The following is a 19787-nucleotide window of genomic DNA, read 5'->3' on the forward strand; positions in this document are numbered from 1 at the left end:
TAATAACATAATTACACATTCATCCGCACACGTTATTGATGCAATGCATTTCAACTAAAATATTTCTTACTTTGAAACCGCCTTTACAAAGGTTATCTTGCAAATTGATAAATTCTTAAAAACCATACGTATTTAACCGTGACTGATATCTATAAGTAACTTTCAATGTTGGTAGTAAAATAAAAAAATTCATAGAACTTACTTCTGGCAGAATTGCAGACTATGTCAGTAAACTCCGGGCTTTTGACATCCATGGATTCTGTACAAACAGGGCAGGACTAAACATGAAGAAAAAAAGTTTGTTTACAAGTTTATGTAAGTATTTAAAGTGTAAACATTATCTTTATATACAGATAATAAGTTAAAGTGGGTTTAAAAGGGATCCTATGACAATATAGCGTATAAGTAAAAGCAGTGAATTTTTGCTTTTTTTTTGGTAAATAACAATGACCATCCTAAGAGATACATTCTTTTTATTTATGAGTTGTTTGTTCGTGTAGAAATTAAGCCGCTATGGTACTTAAATTCTTTGTCTCGCATTTTGAATTCAGTAAAGCAGTAAAAACAATTATCCAAAAAGTGAAATTCTACATAAACGTTGAACATGACGACGCCACTCGCCAAAACCGAGGTCATAGATGGGAAACTCTGGGTGTTATGTGCATTCGTGTTTGTCAAGATCAAAAGTAATTTCGACGATGAATAAAATGATGGAGAAACAAATCAAACACCAGGGGTCGACACTAACTTTTTAAAATTATCAAATCACCCATAAAATCCTGCATACCTCTGTTGTTTTCACTCGGTAACTCTATAATCACCAAAATGTATCATATATCAATTTACTGTAAAAATAAACTCGGCGTTTTCCAGGAAGTTGTCGACAATATTGCCGTGGCTTTGCAACATCGATAGTTTACACATCTTTTTAAGCAGATTTTTTTATTAGTCCAACCGGACTGATTAGACAGAAATTTTGTTAGTCCGACTCAAAATCATTTAGTCTGTGACTAACGGACTAAGGTTAATGTCGAACCCTGAACACAAAATGTAAAGATATTCGTTTCAAAATAATCATGTGTAAACACACCTTAATACCAGGAGGTCCAGGTTGGCTTGAATCTGAAAAGTAAATTATGAATAATACTCTAGAAAGTAAATCTGATTGAAATGCAACCAAAATTAGATCAAATGCATATATGAATGTATGTAGAAATCGTTTTTCATAAAGACATACGAGATCATAGCTTTTCAGACTTATTAATAAAACATTTAAAATCCTGGATGGAAATATGAAAGGAAAAGGAAAAAATATTGATATTACTATTTATCATTTATGTTATATATGCTTTAACATTTATATTACAAATTGTAGCGTATTTTTTCTTGGCAATTTTATTTTAGTTTCCATATCCGCTAAACTAAAGGTTAAGGTAAATATAATCAATGACGTGGCAATTTTTTTATATTTACTTATTCGTTCAATGGGAATTCTGACTTGTACAATTTCATCATCAGGGGTCATACTCAGACCGAACTCATACTCCTCGGGCGTCAGGAAAGGCAACTCTTCCTTTGTCCCACATATTGTCTTTATGTCGTATTCAACTGTCACAGAGGAGTCTTAACGTAGAAAACACAAATAATTAAATATTAGTAAAATTAATTAAATGGAAATAATAGTTTTGAGAAAGCCAGGGTTTTGATGAAATTATCATCAAATTTATCTAAAGTTGTATTACTTTGAGAGTTTAGATAATATTATACATGTGCATCTAAGTAATATTTTTTTTCAATTGTTAACGTTTATGGTAACCTTTAAGAAAATCATATTCATACATTTATAATGATAATTTAGAAGAGTGGTTTTTTTTAGAAAATTAAAGTATCATCTATTGATTTTATCTTTTTTAGTATTTAAAGCACCATCAACCTATTTACAAATTATCTACAATGTAATTCTATTATGTTTAAAAGCTCGAAGGTATTTTCATCATATCATATTCTTATAACAAACTGAAATATAAATACTACTGCAATAAACACAACCTTTGGTAATTTACCTGTTTCATAGTAGTCATATATTTTCACGTAGGCAGGTTTGGGGTCGCTTAGTTCAATGTCTTGTTCTACATCAAAAACAAAACATCTTCGGTGTACATCAAACTAAAAAGAAACGACGAAATGAATGAGAAGTTTGATTGTAAATAACAGGAGATAATCAGGTGGTATTGTGTCAATGGGTCAAGCTACAATACTACATGCTATTACAGAGTGTTCATTTGATATATGCTTCGTTCTTTTCTTTTTATCATTTGACGGGAAAGTCATATCATTACGACAAAATAATCAATTACTTAACATCATGTGAACATGGAACTGTTTCGTTGAGGGTATGTATGAACATTTTACGATAACTTAATTTTTTACTTATAAGAGCGGTTTTCGAAAAAAAGTTAATGTCCTGTAATGCAGGATTTGTGAACGTATTTGAAAAAGTAAAAAATTATGAATAAAACTCACGTATTCGAAATATAGGTGGACAATATTTCCGTCGATTTCATACTTCTGAAGGCCAATTGTGTTCATTATCCTATCGGAAAGTATCTGAAACATAATATAAGAATTTCATAGTAAATAAATAAAACTGCTATTCGTTTTGTAAAGTTTACCAAATTTGTTGCATTTGTATTTAATAATGATTTAATTTCATATGAAAAACAAATGTATTCCTAGAATGTTTCGATGCAAAAAAGTAAGATTGTTTCAATTATTGACAGGAAAATATAAAATTAGTAGAAAATTTGATGTCATAATACCTTATTCAGCGTATCACGAACCGGAACCCAACCAGTCTGCATTTTTACGTCAACGATCGCCATCTTAGTTTGACCACTTGCTCCCTTGTAACTACAAAACATAAGACTTTATGAAATTGTTTGCACAATTGCCTACATATGGATTGCGTGCAACTACTACGTTAAGTACTACAACATGTAAGTGTTGAAAAGTTTGCGTTCAGAGATTTGTTCAAGGTTTAGTGTTTAATTTATTGGAATGTGAATATTGCCAAAGTACTTCTGCATGACTAGCGAAACTGTTTTGTTATTTCTCCTTTATCATTATCACAAAATTTACAATTTAACTGTAAAATTCTACAGAACAAAACCATTCATCGAACTTCATCGAACTTGGAGTAACTCATCTGATTCAAAACCTGTGAAGGAATAATTATTGAAGGAATAATGATTCCTTAATGAGAATTCAGCAAACTATTTTTTCATACAACATACATAACTTAAAGCATGACGCTTAGTCACAGAATAATCCTTGTTTGCACAACAATTTTGTAGCATAAACTATATTTTTGTTTAAGACTGTTAAGAAAATTACTACCTCTTAAGTATTTTTTAGTCCGTAGAAAACATTGCAGTTTGTACTGATTATGATTATGAGCACAGATTAGCTACTTGGTACTCATAGTCATACACACATACAATATTATCTTTACCTGGCACAGATGTTGATAGTTCTTTTGGCACAATTGTTGGGTTCATACTTAGATCTGTGTGTTGATATCTTCAACTCGAAGTCAGGTTCAGCCTCCAGCTTAGGAGTGTTGAATTTTACGTTGGCCTTTAAGATAAGTTGTTTTATAATAGAATATTGTAAAAAAAAAAAATACCGCTAAAAGCTAAAATCTAATTATTCTAAAAAATATTGTAAAAGGTAAAGTAGAAAAACATGGGTGTTAAAAAATCTGGCAAACCTAAAAAATTATTTTTTGTTAAATTGTAATAAAAGATAATAAGAATCACGAAAGACAAAAAATGGATCCAGAAAAAAATAGATATTCAATGAAATCACCCGTGAACATGACTACTGCAGAATGTATGTGACCACCAAACATGAATGGGCCCTACCTGTACCAAAGCACACCCCACTCCTCGCACTGTCACACTCAGGTCATTGGGTAGTTTGGGGATGGGCGCTGTTTGAAGAACCAGGTTATTCTCGTCGCTGATTCCGTACGCGGCAGACATTTGGTCTCCCATGATTTCTACCGTGATGTCTGTCCCGCCCTGGTGTACCAAACTTCCGTATACAGACAGAGCTTGTAGGGCAATGATGGTATCCTACAGTATCAACAGACATCATTCTACATTTAAGCTTCAGTATTTCTTTAACAATAGAACAAAGTTGTCTAAGTAACAACACTTGGGCTTGGAAACATTTCCACCTTTTGGAGGAGTATCAAAATGGTTGTGAAATATCGTTCTAAGAAATTTTGAAGAACACCCCATATTCTGGATCGCTTTTATCACCAGCACTTAAACTCAATCCAATGCATCGTTGCATAAATATTTATCATAGTTTTTAATTTTAAAAATAAAATTATCAGCTCATTTATGAAATAATTTGTGTAGTTTTGTCGCTATGTTCTGTGAGACATAAGAAGTAGGAAAATGAAAGTCCTTCTGTTCTTCCGGGTACCTGGGTTGAACTGAAGCCTCCTTGAGCGTTTCTCTGCTTGCTGAGCCACATAACAATTGGTTTAGAGTTGATAACGGCTTCCGGCTGATTTCCCACTGTGTATGCTAACAACGCATATGATGTCATTTCAACCTCCGCTGAAGGTGCGCGGTAGTATCCCCAAGGAGATGTTGGTTCCTCTTTCGGTTCTGAATCTCGTGACCAGTAAACCATGTCGGCTGCAACAAAATGACAAAACAATTAATTTGTTAGTGTACAATGGTAAAAACAACCTTATTGTAGACAACATGGATTGATGAAAGTTTATTACTTCCTTTCCTCTTCACTTTAGACCGCAGCATGGACATAATTTCTAGTCGTCTTGTGGATTTGATATCATAAAGGGAGTAGGCATACGCCATTAGAGTCAGCATGTAGGTATCCTTGACGTCTTGAAGGTCAAGGCAACGAAGAGCACCGAGAATAGCAGGATCCTTGGGAAATTCAAATGTATATGTCATTACACAGTTTCGATCGTCTCAAAAATGAAATAACAAAATAGTTCTATCTCAATTTTTGGACTGATAAAAAATAATCAAGAAATTGTCTTTTCCTGAAAGAAAATGAAATTGTTATCCACTTACATCCTTCGGAAGACCAGCTTCCAACATTGCAATAAGAACAAATGCTGTCAAAGTCCCCTCTTCGTCGTTGCCCTTCCCCCAACCTCCCTTCAGGTAGTAGCTATGGGTATATCCAACCTTGGGGAAGCAGCCAATCTCGTTTTGTTGACGTCTGAACCAAGCGATACTGGTGTTGAGATCAGATCGGTCAATATCGATGTACTTCTGTGATTGTCCCAAACATTTTACGACAAATGCCGTCAACCATGTACTTCCGCTTTTACCGTCCGACTCACCGAATGCGGAATATGATCCATCTGAGTGCCTGTATCTCAGCTGTCTTTGATAGCCTTGAAAAACAAATTTGAAAGTTAACTTATTGCATTTACATGAAGCAATCAAAACTTGACATTCGTTTGGTAATCTCAATGTACCTATCAAGGAAAGTGTTTGATTAACCACAATCACAGAATCTGAAATACAGTCTGTGTGTAGCATCGTATGACATTATAAACAACGCATAAAGCAAAACACTCGCAGTATCAACATTCTGTAACAACATCTGTTCCATTAGTAAATAACAATGAAAATATACCATTGCAATTTCAATTTGCAATTGAAAATATACATCTAGCAAAAATAATACTGTAAGAAGTAACTCATTTGTTCGCCTTAACGCAGGTCACTTTCATGTCTTAAAGTGAGTAATGCATCAATGAACAAAAACAATTTGTAGTAATTTAGTGTTATTAATAATATAACTAAAATATAACTGATTTGTGCTCCAAAGTACCTACCCACTCTCATATATCTCAGAGCATCGTCCAACACACGACTCACGTCCATATTGGTGTTATAGAAGTACTGCAAGACGAAGATATTTGGAGCGAAGGAGGCCATGTTCTGTTCTCCACAACCATACGGCATTTTCAAGAGATCCTTTAGGTTAGTGAGGGCAGGACCCATTACATCACCTGGTCAATATAAAAAATAATCTTTTTATAGAATTTATATACATTTAGTCAACGTTCTTGGTTCACTTGAATATCTTAAATATGTTCTTCTCAACGGAAAGGAAAAGAAAAAGTGCAAATCTTTACAGATACAATAATTTGTATATTTACCAATGATGTTCACAAATCCTCTCTCGGAATCTTGGATTCTATCTGAAGGAAGCTGCAACTTAATATTCTCTGTCAAAGTTAGTCCGGGTTCTCCTGTTAAAAGTGAAAAACGCATGACAATCCTTATGAACATATGTAACTTACTTTTGTTGTCTAGGCTCAATAAATTACAATGTATAAGAATGTCAGTGTTCAGCAGGATTTCAGTATGAATAGTTTGTAATATGAGTCGGATATCTAATTTTAAAGTTAAACATGTTGATAAAAGTGTTATAATAATGATTTATTATAAAAATTAATAACAAATTTGTTTTAAAAATATGACAAAGGTTTCTCTTTTTGGGATGCAAATGAAGACACAAATAATGTTTACGCACCTGATGGACATAAATAAGACGAAAATGTATACTCGTTTTCTAGTCCCTCCGCCTCTACCGGAAGTTGTCGTCGGACGGCGTCAGACACTCCCATTGCCTCCCTACTCACCAAACTGTTGCCACATGTTCCGTCATCAGCAATGGATTCCGCCTGGAAGAGGCCACAACGACACAGTAAGTAACAACCATCAGCAAAATCATATATTACATTAGAATGAACAAAATACAGTGAATTTGAGAAAATTTTAAAGGTTTATTAGTTTAAAAAACACAATGTATTTTATCATAAGAGAAGATCAAATATTGCATAAGAATGAACAAAAAAAAAACCCAGAATCTTTGAAAATGTTAAGGTTTGCGATGTCGTTAAAATTTAATTAGTTTAAAAAAATACAATGCATTTCATCATAAGAGCAGATCAAATATTGCATAAGAATGAACAAAAAACCCCAGATTCTTTGAAAAGTCCTACCTCAGCTTGAATGCTGATTTCCCCAATTTTCAGCGGAATAACCAGGTAACGCAGGGTTTCTGATTCTCCCCCGCAGACACAAACTGTCCTAGTTCTCATGAAAGTCGCCTCCTGGAGCCTAAACTCCACTGAGTCTCTCAGAGAAACCCTCATCTGAATGAAGCAAAAGATGAACCGTTATCAATAATATAATGTCAAGCAATGTTAAATCAATTTGTCCATTTTGGTTTTGTTCATTCTCAACTAAACTGATAACACATTTTCGACAAAATGAAGGGTTTTATAATTTTGTAATTTATGATTTACTCAGAAATAACAGAACAATTAAAAATATCACAAGCTGTGTCATTTTTAACCAGTTTTCTCTATTAAAAAATGGAAAGATGCATATACTACTGACATTTCTTTTTTATTAAAAAATATATAACTTAATACAGCTCATAACTATTTGCACTAATGAGTAACCAAAATAATGGTGTTTATATATATAATTGCTACTTATTTAGAAATTAGATAATCAAAATTATAATATTAATTCATAATTATACTAATAAGAATTCAAATAATAATTTTAATGTAGATTTGCATCCTAATGAAAATTATAGTGTCTTAATATTTAACATTGGAATGGGTAACCAAAATAATCATCTATTTATTTAGAAGTACTCCCTTAATATCATATATTAAGGAAATATTTTATATCCCTTAGAATTAAAATTTCTAATTATTGATAATGATTAAAAGAACCCATATTAATACCCTGTTTATATAAAATTGCATCTTTAAGAGAATTTTAATCTATAAATATTTATAATAGTAAAGAGTAACCAAAATAATAATATGTCTTTATGCATGTAAAATTGCTCCCTTATCAAAATATTAATTTCTAATAATTAATAATGAGTAACCAGAATGATAATCTGTTTGGAAACATGTAGTATTGAATCTTTACGAAAATTATTATTTCTAATTATTCATAATACTAAAGTGAATCCAAATTAAAAAAAAAACCCTTTAACATAAAGATGCATATCCTTTCAAAATTTTCAACTTCGTAAGGTTATTCATTGTAATGAGTAGCCAAATCAATAGTCTCTTCTTTTTTTTTTTTTAAATAAAACTGTATTTTTACGAAAAAATATTTGTTTCTAATTATTTATAACACTAATGATTAACCGTAAAAAAAATTGTTTAGAGTTCCATCCTTACCACGAGGCATTCCGTCAGATAATTGAACACAGTAACAAGGACAGGAACTACTTCATTACGGACGGCTGAGTACGGAAGTGTGAAGGACAGGAAGAAAGGCTGGAAGGCCGTGATACCGGAAATGGATGAAATTCCAAGACCGGAGGCAGTATTCAAACATATTGCATTTCCTTTCCACTCAGTTATCGTATCAGGGATTTTACGAACCAAGGTATTTTGACCTGAATCTCTACAAGATCAGAATAAACATACATCCCGTTTAAAGGTTCACAGGTATATGAACTTCTTTGTCGTGTGATTAACTTCTGTAAAGCCAAAATTGCTTTACGGTAGGTCTAATTACGTACCTACTAAAATTGCTTTTTTTTTTACTTTCATTGTATGCTTGAGAAAGACAGATTTCAATAACTGTGCTGTTATGTTCATAATAAATAAATTCAAGGTTTATTAAACGATAAGCACGTGCAGTTATCATTGTGACAATATTAAAAAGTATACACAGACCAGAAATGAAGGTTTTTGCTATCCTATAGGTTCATATTAGAATACATATTTGCAAATATGAATATTATATTAACATATAAACATTGTATTGATTAACATGTAATAAGGGTCTTATGATGTGCATAAATTACCATTCTAAAAGAATAAATGCAATAGCCTCAGAATGCAAAATACATACCAACATAAACTGGATTTGACAGTTTATGGTTTATAAACCTTAATGCAGTTTAAATAAATGGGTGAACTACTTCAATACTATTTAACGAAAATCAATTTTTGATCATTTTTGGGAGTTGATTTTAATCAACTCTCCTATGCACTTACTCGGGCAAAGCGAAAGTGAAACAGTGTTTGGACCTAAGCACAAATCAATTATACCGCTGACAACACTTAGTTCTTGAAAATAATCGATAATTCGATGCTATGTATTCTGAAGCATTGTTTTTCAAGAAAACTGATTCATAAATACCATGAAAATAGTAAGATTTTAAATTGTACAAACTGTTTAGATATTTTTTAAAGTCGTATGTATTCCTACGCTAGAGTTCAATGTAGTCTCGTTCAACCAGACGCTTGGCTGTCTCCATTGATATACGATAAAACAGAGTCTCTCTTGCTTGTCGGATATAAACGGAGACAGCCGAGCATTTGGTTGAACGAGACAAGATTTCAATCTTGCCTTGATCCATACAATTTCTCAGAAATATTTCGATTACTGATCCTTCTTGCCATGCAAAATCACATATCGTTGAATTTGAATAAATGATAATCTATAAAATAAACTCCCGTCAGTACTTCAGTACTTTGATTTTTATTTTACGTCAAGCAGATTGATACGGTTTTTTTGGCGCAAGCCATTGTCTCGTCATCAAAAAGATATACATATCAAACATATGAATATCAGATCTACAAAACATAAAGACGAGCCTTTTAATCTAACCAATGAAATAGCGTGTCCCAAACAGATGGACATATTTATGACATAAATTATTTAATTGCCACGTGTTTGAAATAAAACTCTTACAAAGTCAAGTCCGATTGTATGATAAGTGTATAACAATGGTTTTTTCCAAAAGGTCTTAGATGCAACTGGATCTGATGAGAAAAAGTTGTAATGGAAAACATTTAAAACAATACAAATTAACATGTAGTTTTTCTTACCCAATAAGTTCTAGCTCCCACAACCAAGTCTCTGGGAAAAAACTCCTGACATTTTTAGCAGCATTGGTGTTTCCCAATGATGGAACCATCATATCCACTGAATTCTCTGAAAACCAAGCAATTATAATGTTTTTAAATGAGGTAAGATGTTTTTAATTATCTCTATAATATTTATTCATATAAATATTTATTGATATATACCCTTCTTTAAGGGAAATCTGCATCTTTCGACTTAGTTTATAACGCGTTTTCCATATTGAAATCAAGATGTAAGATAAATGATAGTCTTATAAGCCAATATCATTATTTATGTCCTGCAAAGCCGTAAAAATTTTAAAATCAGGTCAAATTCAATGTTTATCTTTATAAGATTAAAAAATAGTTCCTAACCTGCATACACCCGATGATACATTGGATAAATATACTGTACACACGGTCTGGTTTCCAATTTCAAATTTGTAAACACTCTCAATCCGAAATTCTACGAAAAACGAATTAGCGAACAAATTACAGTTACATGTAAAATATACGCTAAGCATGATAAAATGTATATCTGGTCAAATGATACATAATTCCAGATTTTATGTAAGTTAAAGTTAGTAATGGCGTTATAAACACACAATTAAAAAAGAAATCATCATTATAATTAAGGAATTATTGTTTTAATTCTCAGCATAAATACAGATAACGTTAGATCTACCTCACTTTTAACAATTATAATTAAAGTCAAAAGAAAACGCGTTTATTTTTGAAATGTCTTTACAGTTTATATTTCTACTGATTACAATTCTTTAGAAAGTAAAAAAAAAAAATTCATATAATTTTTTTACCCCCATTTATTGTAAAATTATCTGCCGAAAAAAATATGTGAAAAAGTGAGATTTATCCCTCGAGCTGGTAAAAATTTTGTGTACTTGCAATTATCCTTATAACCTTGTCAGCCAATTTTTACCATTAACAAATATTTTTATCTATAAATTTCATTACAGTAAAAATTGTAAAATAAGGTATGTGCATTCGACAATGGACTTAATTTTAGAATTAACAAACGAGTAGCAAGACGGACAGACACTGTTATTATCTTTCGTTACATTTAAGTATACACACGTGATGATATACTTTATATCTTATTCATATTATCATATTATACATAAAAATGGTATATACAAAAGATGATGTATTCAATATTTTACCTTAAACGCCTGGTATGAGTCCACAGGAACGTCATATGGATTTCTTAGGATTTCTACAGCTAATAAAAAAATATTGCTTACAAGGTATGCATAAATTCTGGACATTTACGTTAAGAGAGACAATATTTTAAATAAGTACAAGTAACATCATAGTATCAACATGTTTCTTTCAATCATTTTTATAAGGTCCTGTAAAAAAGTTCTCTTAAAGTAGACATCAAGTTTAGGAAATGTTTTATTACACATATTACTTGTGGTATTTCCACGTATATTCATAGGGGAAAATCTCGCTAAATTTTAAAATTGTTGTCTTTGTTTCCTTTTTTTTTACGTTGAACATTCGAGTTAATCTCGCTCAATTTTAAAATTGTTGTCTTGGTTTCATTTTTTTTACGTTAAACATTCAAGTTAGTTTGTATGCTCAACAATGAACTCTACGTAAATTGATTCCTTGCAATTAAGAAGAAAACCACAGTTATTGGAACATATTTCACACGGAAATCAATCCGATGACTGAATTAAATTCAAAATATACCTTTTTCTGTCCCATTTTCTGTGTTCTTATCTCTGCAGTTTCTATCGAAGTGGTCGTTTATTGAATAATAATGATCATACATCATGTCCGTGCTAAGTAAGCTGTAAAACTAGATATAACGAGAGAAAACCGAGAGTTGAGTTCAATTTACAAGTTTATTGAGGCTCTGTCTTATAAGATAACAGGTACGTTTAAAATTTATAATTTCTTCTTGGATTCTTGGATTCTTTGTTATGGCGCATATATAAAAATGTCAAATAAGAAAACATTGCAGTATAAATCAGAACCACTGACCGTCTATTTCGTGATTCATTAGATATTTGGTTTACCAATGTCAAGAAAAATTGCTTATATTTATATAAAATAATGCTTTTGTTTGCATTCCATGAAAAGGAGAAATATTATGATAGTGAAAAAGTTGCAACAATCAATAATTATATGTGTTCTACCTTCTCAGGCGTCAACTGATGGTCTGCTTTCAAAAGCTCTATGCTTTTGTCCACAACCCCTATAGAACAGGCAGACCCTGGATCTCCTGACACTCGAATGGTGGCGTTAGTTCCGGGTTTAATTGGACTGTTAACGAATTCCATATTCACCTGAAAGACATCAGAAATACATGTATGACTCGCTTACTGCAGGTTTAAGGTATTTTCATCTATAACATGCAATTGTACATTAAACATTAAATTCCTAGGAGATGTTTGTTCAATAAATAATTTGGATCAACTTTTCTTATAAACAGTATTTTACCAATAAAACAAAATCACCTTAAATCTTTTGTAAGAGTAACTACCTTGTTATCAAAACATTTCTCCACTTCTAGCCTCGTGCTACTGGAAACCACTTCGCCGTCAGATCTGACGTAAAAAACAATGACCTGGGACTCTGGGGCAAAGGCCGCCGTGATGGGTAGGGCGATTTGTACTCTACCTACAAGGTTGCTCCTCTTGACCATATCATCTAGACACACGCCATCACAACATGTTCCCTCTGTATGTTGGAAGTTGCGACATACTGGGATTTTGCAAAGTTGTTCTGCACAGAAGAGGTTTCCCATTTCACATGTACATATTTTACAAGGATCCTGTGGATTCACTGCTTCCTCTCCATTTGGTATCGCGTTTCCCAATTCATCAATGCAAGCCAGGGGTTCTAAATATATATTCAATTATAATTGTTCAATATTTATATAGTCAGAAGAAAGTCTTTTTTTTTTAAAAAAGGTTTGTTTTATGTTTCATATTTACTTGTTTATTAGAGATATTCTTTTTTACATATTGAAAGAGAACATTCTTTGAGAAAATGATATGAAAAAAGGTGTCATTCGGAAAGGTGACAATTCGGAATTTTTTTGTCAATAAAACACAATGAATAATAACATTAAAAAGCCAAATATTAATAATTTTGGAGAGAATTTTAATATATCCTATCAAACGTTAATTTTTATCAAATTATCAGAATGAAATAATCACATTTCTTTGACAGCTTGAATTCCTTACACCTATATTTATGTTCACTGTAAACACGTATTTTCATATTATTTAATGTTGATCCTTTATAAGCGTAATTTACAATATACGATCAGTTGATATAAATTTCGAAAATTATAAAAATAAATTCAACTTTTCTGTTAGCGCGAATTCGTTTAAAGTATGTCTTATGCAACCGTGTTTTACTTTACTGTCAACGTTAACTTTATTAATAGATTATTAACTTTTATTCATTGCTGGCAATACCTTCGGGTTCGTTGGTATTCTCTAGACATATGAAGCCACAGCAGGTGCCCGGGACCAACTTGTATCGCTCACAGGGTGGGGCATCACAGTAGATATAGTTACATTTGGTGGTCTCTCCGTTCTCACACGAGCACATTCTACAAGGGTCGGAACGATTCGGGGCAAAGACCTCTCCATCCGAAACTAAATTACCTCGCAAATCCATGCATCCATTTGGAACCCCAGCTGTAAGTATTTTTACGGGAAAATTATGTATTGATATACGTGCAAGTTTGTACAATACGCAGATATATCAAGTGTTTTACAACATATCTTTGTACCGTTGTTAAGATTTTTTTAAATCAAGGCAAAACAGATATACCGTTTGTGTTTTTTGCATTAGAATAAAATACCATGTTTTTAAAATGCAGAAAGATTACATAGCACACATTTCTTATACTTTTAAAACTAACGCCAGAATATGTTTTCTTGATATGAGAAGGTTTTTCTAACCAACTTCTACAATTTTAGTAGATTGATTGATTTTATTTTTATTTGACATAATGACTGTAAAAAATGGCATTTGTATCAGAAAAACTTGATCAACAGTCAACTCTTTTTTTATATTAAAATTCCACTTACCTGGAGGTTCAATAGTACTGTCCAGGCATATAAATCCACAGCATGTGCCTGGTATCATTTCATACTGATCACAGGCGGGGGCGTCACAATACATGTACTCACATCCAGTGGCCTGGCCATAGTCACAAGTACAACTTTTGCATGGATCGGACAGATCGGGAGAAAACACTTGTCCATGGGGGATTTCTTCCCCACTCTTGTCTACACAGTTATCTACGTAAACGAAAGACAACTAACTTTAACCTTGTAAAAATCGCGTTATATAGAATAATGGGATCATAATGATTATTTGAATCACTCGCTGAATGAACATTACTAAAAGAAACGATTGGTAATAGGAAGTCAAATAATCCGAGTCAAATTCAAGAGATCTAATGGCCTAATCATCCATTACCCTGTATGTACATGTACATTGTAGCAAAAATTATAAGTCACTTTATTAACTGGAATCTATATTATATTTGAAAGCAAAAACAATATACTCAATATTTTTACTATTTCAATTAAACAGTTCTAGTGCTACAACACGTTCAGATCTGAGGAACTTATGTATTTATGTCAATAACATTTCTCAAAGTCAACAATTAAGATACTAGTATTTAAAAATGTTGAAAGAGCTTAATTTGAAACTGAATTTTATTCAAAATGCAACATTTGTATCCATGATATTAAGATATTTCCACACAGTAGAATTTTGCGGAATCTGTTGGGTTTTTTTGTAAAATCTCCCGTATTTCATTTTTATATTCTTAAAGGTGAGTAAGATTGTGTCATGTAGCTCTATAACAAAACTTTTACATTTAAAAAGTTGAATAATTCTGTCAAAAACATTAGCTTATTTTGCCTAAATACTTTTTGGCTTATCTTTTCTTATTTGATTTTGTTCATTTGTAAATAGATTTGTTTTATTATTTAATATTGAAGTTGTTTTGTATGATTAAAAAGAAACAAACTAACAGAATATTGTTAGTTTGAATTGTGTTCGGTAGCATAACTCTTACAAATGACACCTATGTTTGTTATCTCCCCTTTTGATAGCTCTTTAATCATAAAGAGTTAGTGTTTGTATAGATTGAATAACGTACATGTTCCAATGGTGGTACACGTAGCAGAACGTGGTTTAAACAAAGTGTGACAGTGTGTTTATCATACAATACCTGTGCCGTCCCCAATACAGATGCCTTTCAGATTCTGGAGACTCTGTTCAGTGATTTCATACAACGTGTTACCCTTGCAGACAGTGCTCATCTTCTTCATACAAGCCTGCAGGGCTTTAAACGCATTACTGTCAAACAAATTAAGATGATCATTAAGTCAAACGTCGAGGAGGCTAGACTGTCACCAAATTACCAATCTGATCTTCATTTTAATATCGGATAATTTTTTCCTTTAACTATTATATTGTAATGAAATATATTATGTAACAATTGTTTTAGCTTTTAAATTTAAAAATTTTATAATTCTTCATATATATGTATAATTATTGAAAATCACATTCGTTTCTAGCAAACTTAAAACTGACTTTTTTAAACTAGTGGGTTTTGAACTCATTACTGGCATTTGAATAGCTGAGACCGGGAACAATTACCTTGGACAAATTTATATTGCTATTGCTGTATCCAATACCTTTTATGCATTTTTTTAACCATAAACTTTCTACATTTAAAGTAAAATAGTTTTGTCTCATTTGGATTTTTAAACAATTTAGAAATGCTTCACCAATAGATAAAAAGAACAAGTGGTTTAAATTCCAGTGGAGAAGATTAAATGTGACAAATGTTTGTTTTTGTAATGAAAGATTATACAAAATTTATGCTCGTTAACAATATTTTGGAATTTGAATTAAAACGTTGTTCCAACATGTCGATTCCAGTGCTTTGTGTATTCATCTGATGTATTCTCTTTTCCTAATTCTGTTTTTTGTTAATTAAATCATGTTTTCCAATCAAACAGAAAAACTCGTAAGTTGTACATACTCTTTTGTAAAATTCTTTATAGTGTCATGCATGATTTTGTTCTGTAAGTAATGAATTATTGACGATTTAATATATTTTTAATAGTGATACAAAAATGTATGGATATCTATGTGTCTAATGAAAAAACATCTCATTTTTCTCAAAAGTTACATAGAAAAAAAAACAGGTAAATAAGATAATGACATATTTACTAAAATTACCATTGTGGCATGGAACTTAAGCCAGTTAGGTCAATTCCGGCATCTTCGTAACATTTCTGTACGTTGCACTGAGCACCATCTAAGGTTAAATAAACATTTACAAATCATACTTCACATCACAAATAAAATACATGATAAATATAATTTAACATATAACTAATAAGCGAAACACTTTTCGTAAGCAAAATACCATTATAGAAGTTAACCAATTTGCGATTCTTTTTTACTACGCTACTATTACATGTTAATTTCCAAAACTTTTTTGATACCTACCTTTGGTTCAATACCTTATTAAATTGGTTGGTCTTACTTTGTAGAGTTTTCGTATCATATTATGTTATTTTTATTTCGGATATTTTACCATGGGTAATTAACAATTATTTATCATCGTAGCACATTTACCTGTGCCACTACAGATTGCTTCCAGACCCTGTAGACTTTGCTTTGTCATGTCATAGATAGCGTTACCCTCACACACACCACCGATGCCCGCCATACAGGTCTGAAGAGTCTTAAAGGTGTCGCTAAAAACAAAACAGCTTTAGAATTTTTATATTGTTCATTAAAATAATTGTATTTTTTTAAATCTCGTGCGTTTTAAAGTGGAGAGCATTTTTTTTTAAATATAGTATGCTCAAGTCTTAACCAGTTTACTCCAACTTGTTGGTGTAAAATACGATAAAAATAAACCATCAGATCTGCCTTAAACTTTCAAATCTGATATTTTTGTCAAAACACTTTTACATGGTAAAGAATGATTTTCATTCTAAAATTTTAACAATTTTTATATCTATTAAGTAAATACTGAGCTCTCCATGTAAAGAACCTCATTAGTCTGAAAATGGACATGACCAGCCTGACCTCTTATCAAGCAGTCTATTGTGCTGCTCTGTTGTACATACATCAAGAGACTGAGTGAAAATTAGAGTTTTAAGGTAAAGTTAATTTTAAAGCTTTGAAATGAACACAGTAGGTTATATACCCCGTGGATTATAACTTCTGTAAAATCCTTTTGTATTTCATAAATGATTATAATATGTATGCAAAAATTGTGTTATATGTTATATATAAAATGTTAAAGACATCTGCCTTCTTAAATAGCTAAAATGAAAATAATGAATGAAGGATTGACTTATTCTAAAAGTAATAAAAAAGCAAGACAATGCAAAAAAAAATTAATCAAAATACCAGTTTGGCGTGGAACTTGAGCCCCCCGTTAGGTCAATACCGGCATCTTCGTAACATTTCTGAACGTTACATTTGGCGGCACCTGAAGTTTATAGAAGACAGAAATACCCTGCAATCACTGTTTACATAATGTAAATGATAACTTTTTTTCTTTTAAGTTCATTTGCAAGTGACATATCCCACTTGAATTTTTTTCCTTTTAAAGAGACTGAATGGTATACAATATATCCATCAAATATACTTTCGAATTATAGAATGATATGATAATTTTGGTAAGTATATAGAAGACAGAAATACATGTACCAATCCTTGTTTACATAATTTAAATGTTAACTGTTTTTTTTTTCTTTTAAGCTCATTTGACATATCCTATTTTAGTTTTCCTTTTAAGGAAGCTGGATGGTGTACAAAATACCCATCAAATCTACTTTCGAATTTTAGGACATGATCACTTTGGCCATTAACTATCATTTAGTTAGGAAGGATCCGACTGTTTTAGTCTTGAAATGTTATGTTCTTGTCTATTTTTGTACAAAGCTCTTTGTCGCAATGAGAATAATCATTTGGCTGAAAATGGTTACAATCATCCGGCCCTCTGTGGCTGAGAGAGAGAATTTGATTTCAGTGTAATTGAGGGACTGATTGTCGTAGACATTTTCAGACTATATCATTGAGACAAAGAGTTCTGCTCTTAATGAAAACCATTTGTATCTTAAATGTTTTCATAATATAAGAACTTTTTTTCAATTTCAAGAATGTTTTTTTACTTAAACACAAATTCAAAACGTTGAGGTATATAGTTTGGATATAATTTGTTTTGTATCTGTATACATTAAATTTAAACTACCTGCGCAAAACGGTTCAACAGAGGTAAGTGAGACAATGGCAGTCTGGAAATTTTCGTCTGATTCGCAGTTTTCCTCGTGAGGTGCCAAACAAGCCTTCGCTTTTTCAAGATTCCTGCAATGGTGATTGGAATGAATATAAGACTGAACCTCATCGTTACTCAACAAGCGTTACAGGTGCGTGTGATGGTTAGATCTTATCATCAATATTTATCAGTTTTTAATATTATTGTTGTTTTTTTCATAGCTTATTTGACGTTCAAGAAATTTATTGTAAAAGCTGGTACTATTAATTGTCGTGCCATTCAAAATATGCCGTCTTTTTATTTAAAAAAATGCATTTAAATTTCTTATAAAGATTAAAATCATAAAATCTAATCAGGTTTCAAACTCAGGAGCATTTAGGTTTCTTATATAAAGATTAAAATCATAAAACCTAATCAGGTTTCAAACTCAGGAGCATTTGGATTTCTCAAAAAGGTTAAAATCATTAACTCTAATCAGGTTTCAAACTCGGGAGCATTACATTGCCGTCTGTCCATTACTTTTATGTCAATCATTATCGGACGGACGGTTTGAGACAACATGAAAAGGTCCAATACCAGATTTACATAACAGTCATATCATTAACCTATATCATCGTATGTGAATATAAATCATTTTCCTGGGCTTAAGTTTAGAAAAAACTTTCGCAAAACAAGATCAAAACACATTGTCTTGTTAAACAGTCGACAGTTATTACTTGTAAAAAGCCGACAAAAAATGGCTTTTGCTAACCGATGGCTTTTGGTTAACCTGTGGGCTTTTTTAGTAGTAAATTTGACTTACGAGCAAGTCGCTGCCATGTCCGTTTGAGGAAGGCTACTAAAGCAGGTCATAGCAGAAACAAAATCACAAGGTTGTTTAACGGAAGCTGAAAAATAAATAATAATGTCACGTCATAGCTTCCATTACTCTTCAGAAAGTTCTTCAGTTTGGCTTACATCACTGCTGGTTGTGTGTTGACTCTGTATGTAATATTTACTTGTAAACTAACGTCATTTTTAAAATGATAGGCCTAATTTTCTGATTTTTGTTGTAGAAAATCAATTTGTCATGATAAATTTTGTCATGAGTTATACCTTTGCGGCTTATAAAGCGCAAACTGTTATTTTATATCTTACAACCCAGGTAGAAATTAAATTCATTTCTTAAATATTGTTAATAAAACTTTAATACATGCATGTACATGTACGTGTGTACTTCATAAAATTATCAAGTAACTTTTCATGATTTGTGAAAAAATATAGAGAAGCAGCAAACGCGGATATAAATGTACCATCAGGAAATTTTGGCGCAGGTAAATTTCAAAGTGTCATATTCACATTCTATTGTGTTTTTTGTGAAAAAAAAACCCACTACGAATCATTTTTGTAATGTATAGTCCAATATGTTTTATCAATGATACCCTAATATTTAATTGTACAATTGCTGAAAATTATACAAATAAAAGTACATGTACTAGGTTATTATTCTTGGAAAATAGTGAAGCGACCCCCCCCCCCCCC

General features: G+C 31.7%; 1 protein-coding gene across 1 annotated transcript in view; it reads right to left on the reverse strand.

Annotated features, from left to right (window-relative positions):
• LOC128162374 (alpha-2-macroglobulin-P-like) overlaps window positions 1–19787 on the reverse strand; it is a 33397-nt gene that overhangs the window by 1561 nt on the left and 12049 nt on the right. The window contains exons 17-46 of the mRNA XM_052825542.1: window positions 19069–19153; window positions 18243–18355; window positions 17396–17477; window positions 16610–16731; window positions 16208–16286; window positions 15189–15316; window positions 14032–14244; window positions 13411–13635; window positions 12468–12826; window positions 12121–12270; window positions 11672–11780; window positions 11137–11195; window positions 10334–10424; window positions 9944–10049; window positions 8279–8507; window positions 7070–7222; window positions 6598–6748; window positions 6221–6313; window positions 5894–6070; window positions 5118–5446; window positions 4805–4967; window positions 4495–4712; window positions 3924–4136; window positions 3512–3636; window positions 2820–2910; window positions 2524–2607; window positions 2064–2166; window positions 1474–1623; window positions 1091–1122; window positions 203–278 (exon numbers count right to left, since the gene is read on the reverse strand). Coding sequence (XP_052681502.1) covers window positions 203–278; window positions 1091–1122; window positions 1474–1623; window positions 2064–2166; window positions 2524–2607; window positions 2820–2910; window positions 3512–3636; window positions 3924–4136; window positions 4495–4712; window positions 4805–4967; window positions 5118–5446; window positions 5894–6070; window positions 6221–6313; window positions 6598–6748; window positions 7070–7222; window positions 8279–8507; window positions 9944–10049; window positions 10334–10424; window positions 11137–11195; window positions 11672–11780; window positions 12121–12270; window positions 12468–12826; window positions 13411–13635; window positions 14032–14244; window positions 15189–15316; window positions 16208–16286; window positions 16610–16731; window positions 17396–17477; window positions 18243–18355; window positions 19069–19153 — 4308 coding nt within the window. The remainder of the gene's footprint in view (window positions 1–202; window positions 279–1090; window positions 1123–1473; window positions 1624–2063; window positions 2167–2523; window positions 2608–2819; window positions 2911–3511; window positions 3637–3923; window positions 4137–4494; window positions 4713–4804; window positions 4968–5117; window positions 5447–5893; window positions 6071–6220; window positions 6314–6597; window positions 6749–7069; window positions 7223–8278; window positions 8508–9943; window positions 10050–10333; window positions 10425–11136; window positions 11196–11671; window positions 11781–12120; window positions 12271–12467; window positions 12827–13410; window positions 13636–14031; window positions 14245–15188; window positions 15317–16207; window positions 16287–16609; window positions 16732–17395; window positions 17478–18242; window positions 18356–19068; window positions 19154–19787) is intronic.

The sequence above is a fragment of the Crassostrea angulata genome, chromosome 9, assembly GCF_025612915.1.
Source record: "Crassostrea angulata isolate pt1a10 chromosome 9, ASM2561291v2, whole genome shotgun sequence".
NCBI lineage: Eukaryota > Metazoa > Mollusca > Bivalvia > Ostreida > Ostreidae > Magallana > Magallana angulata.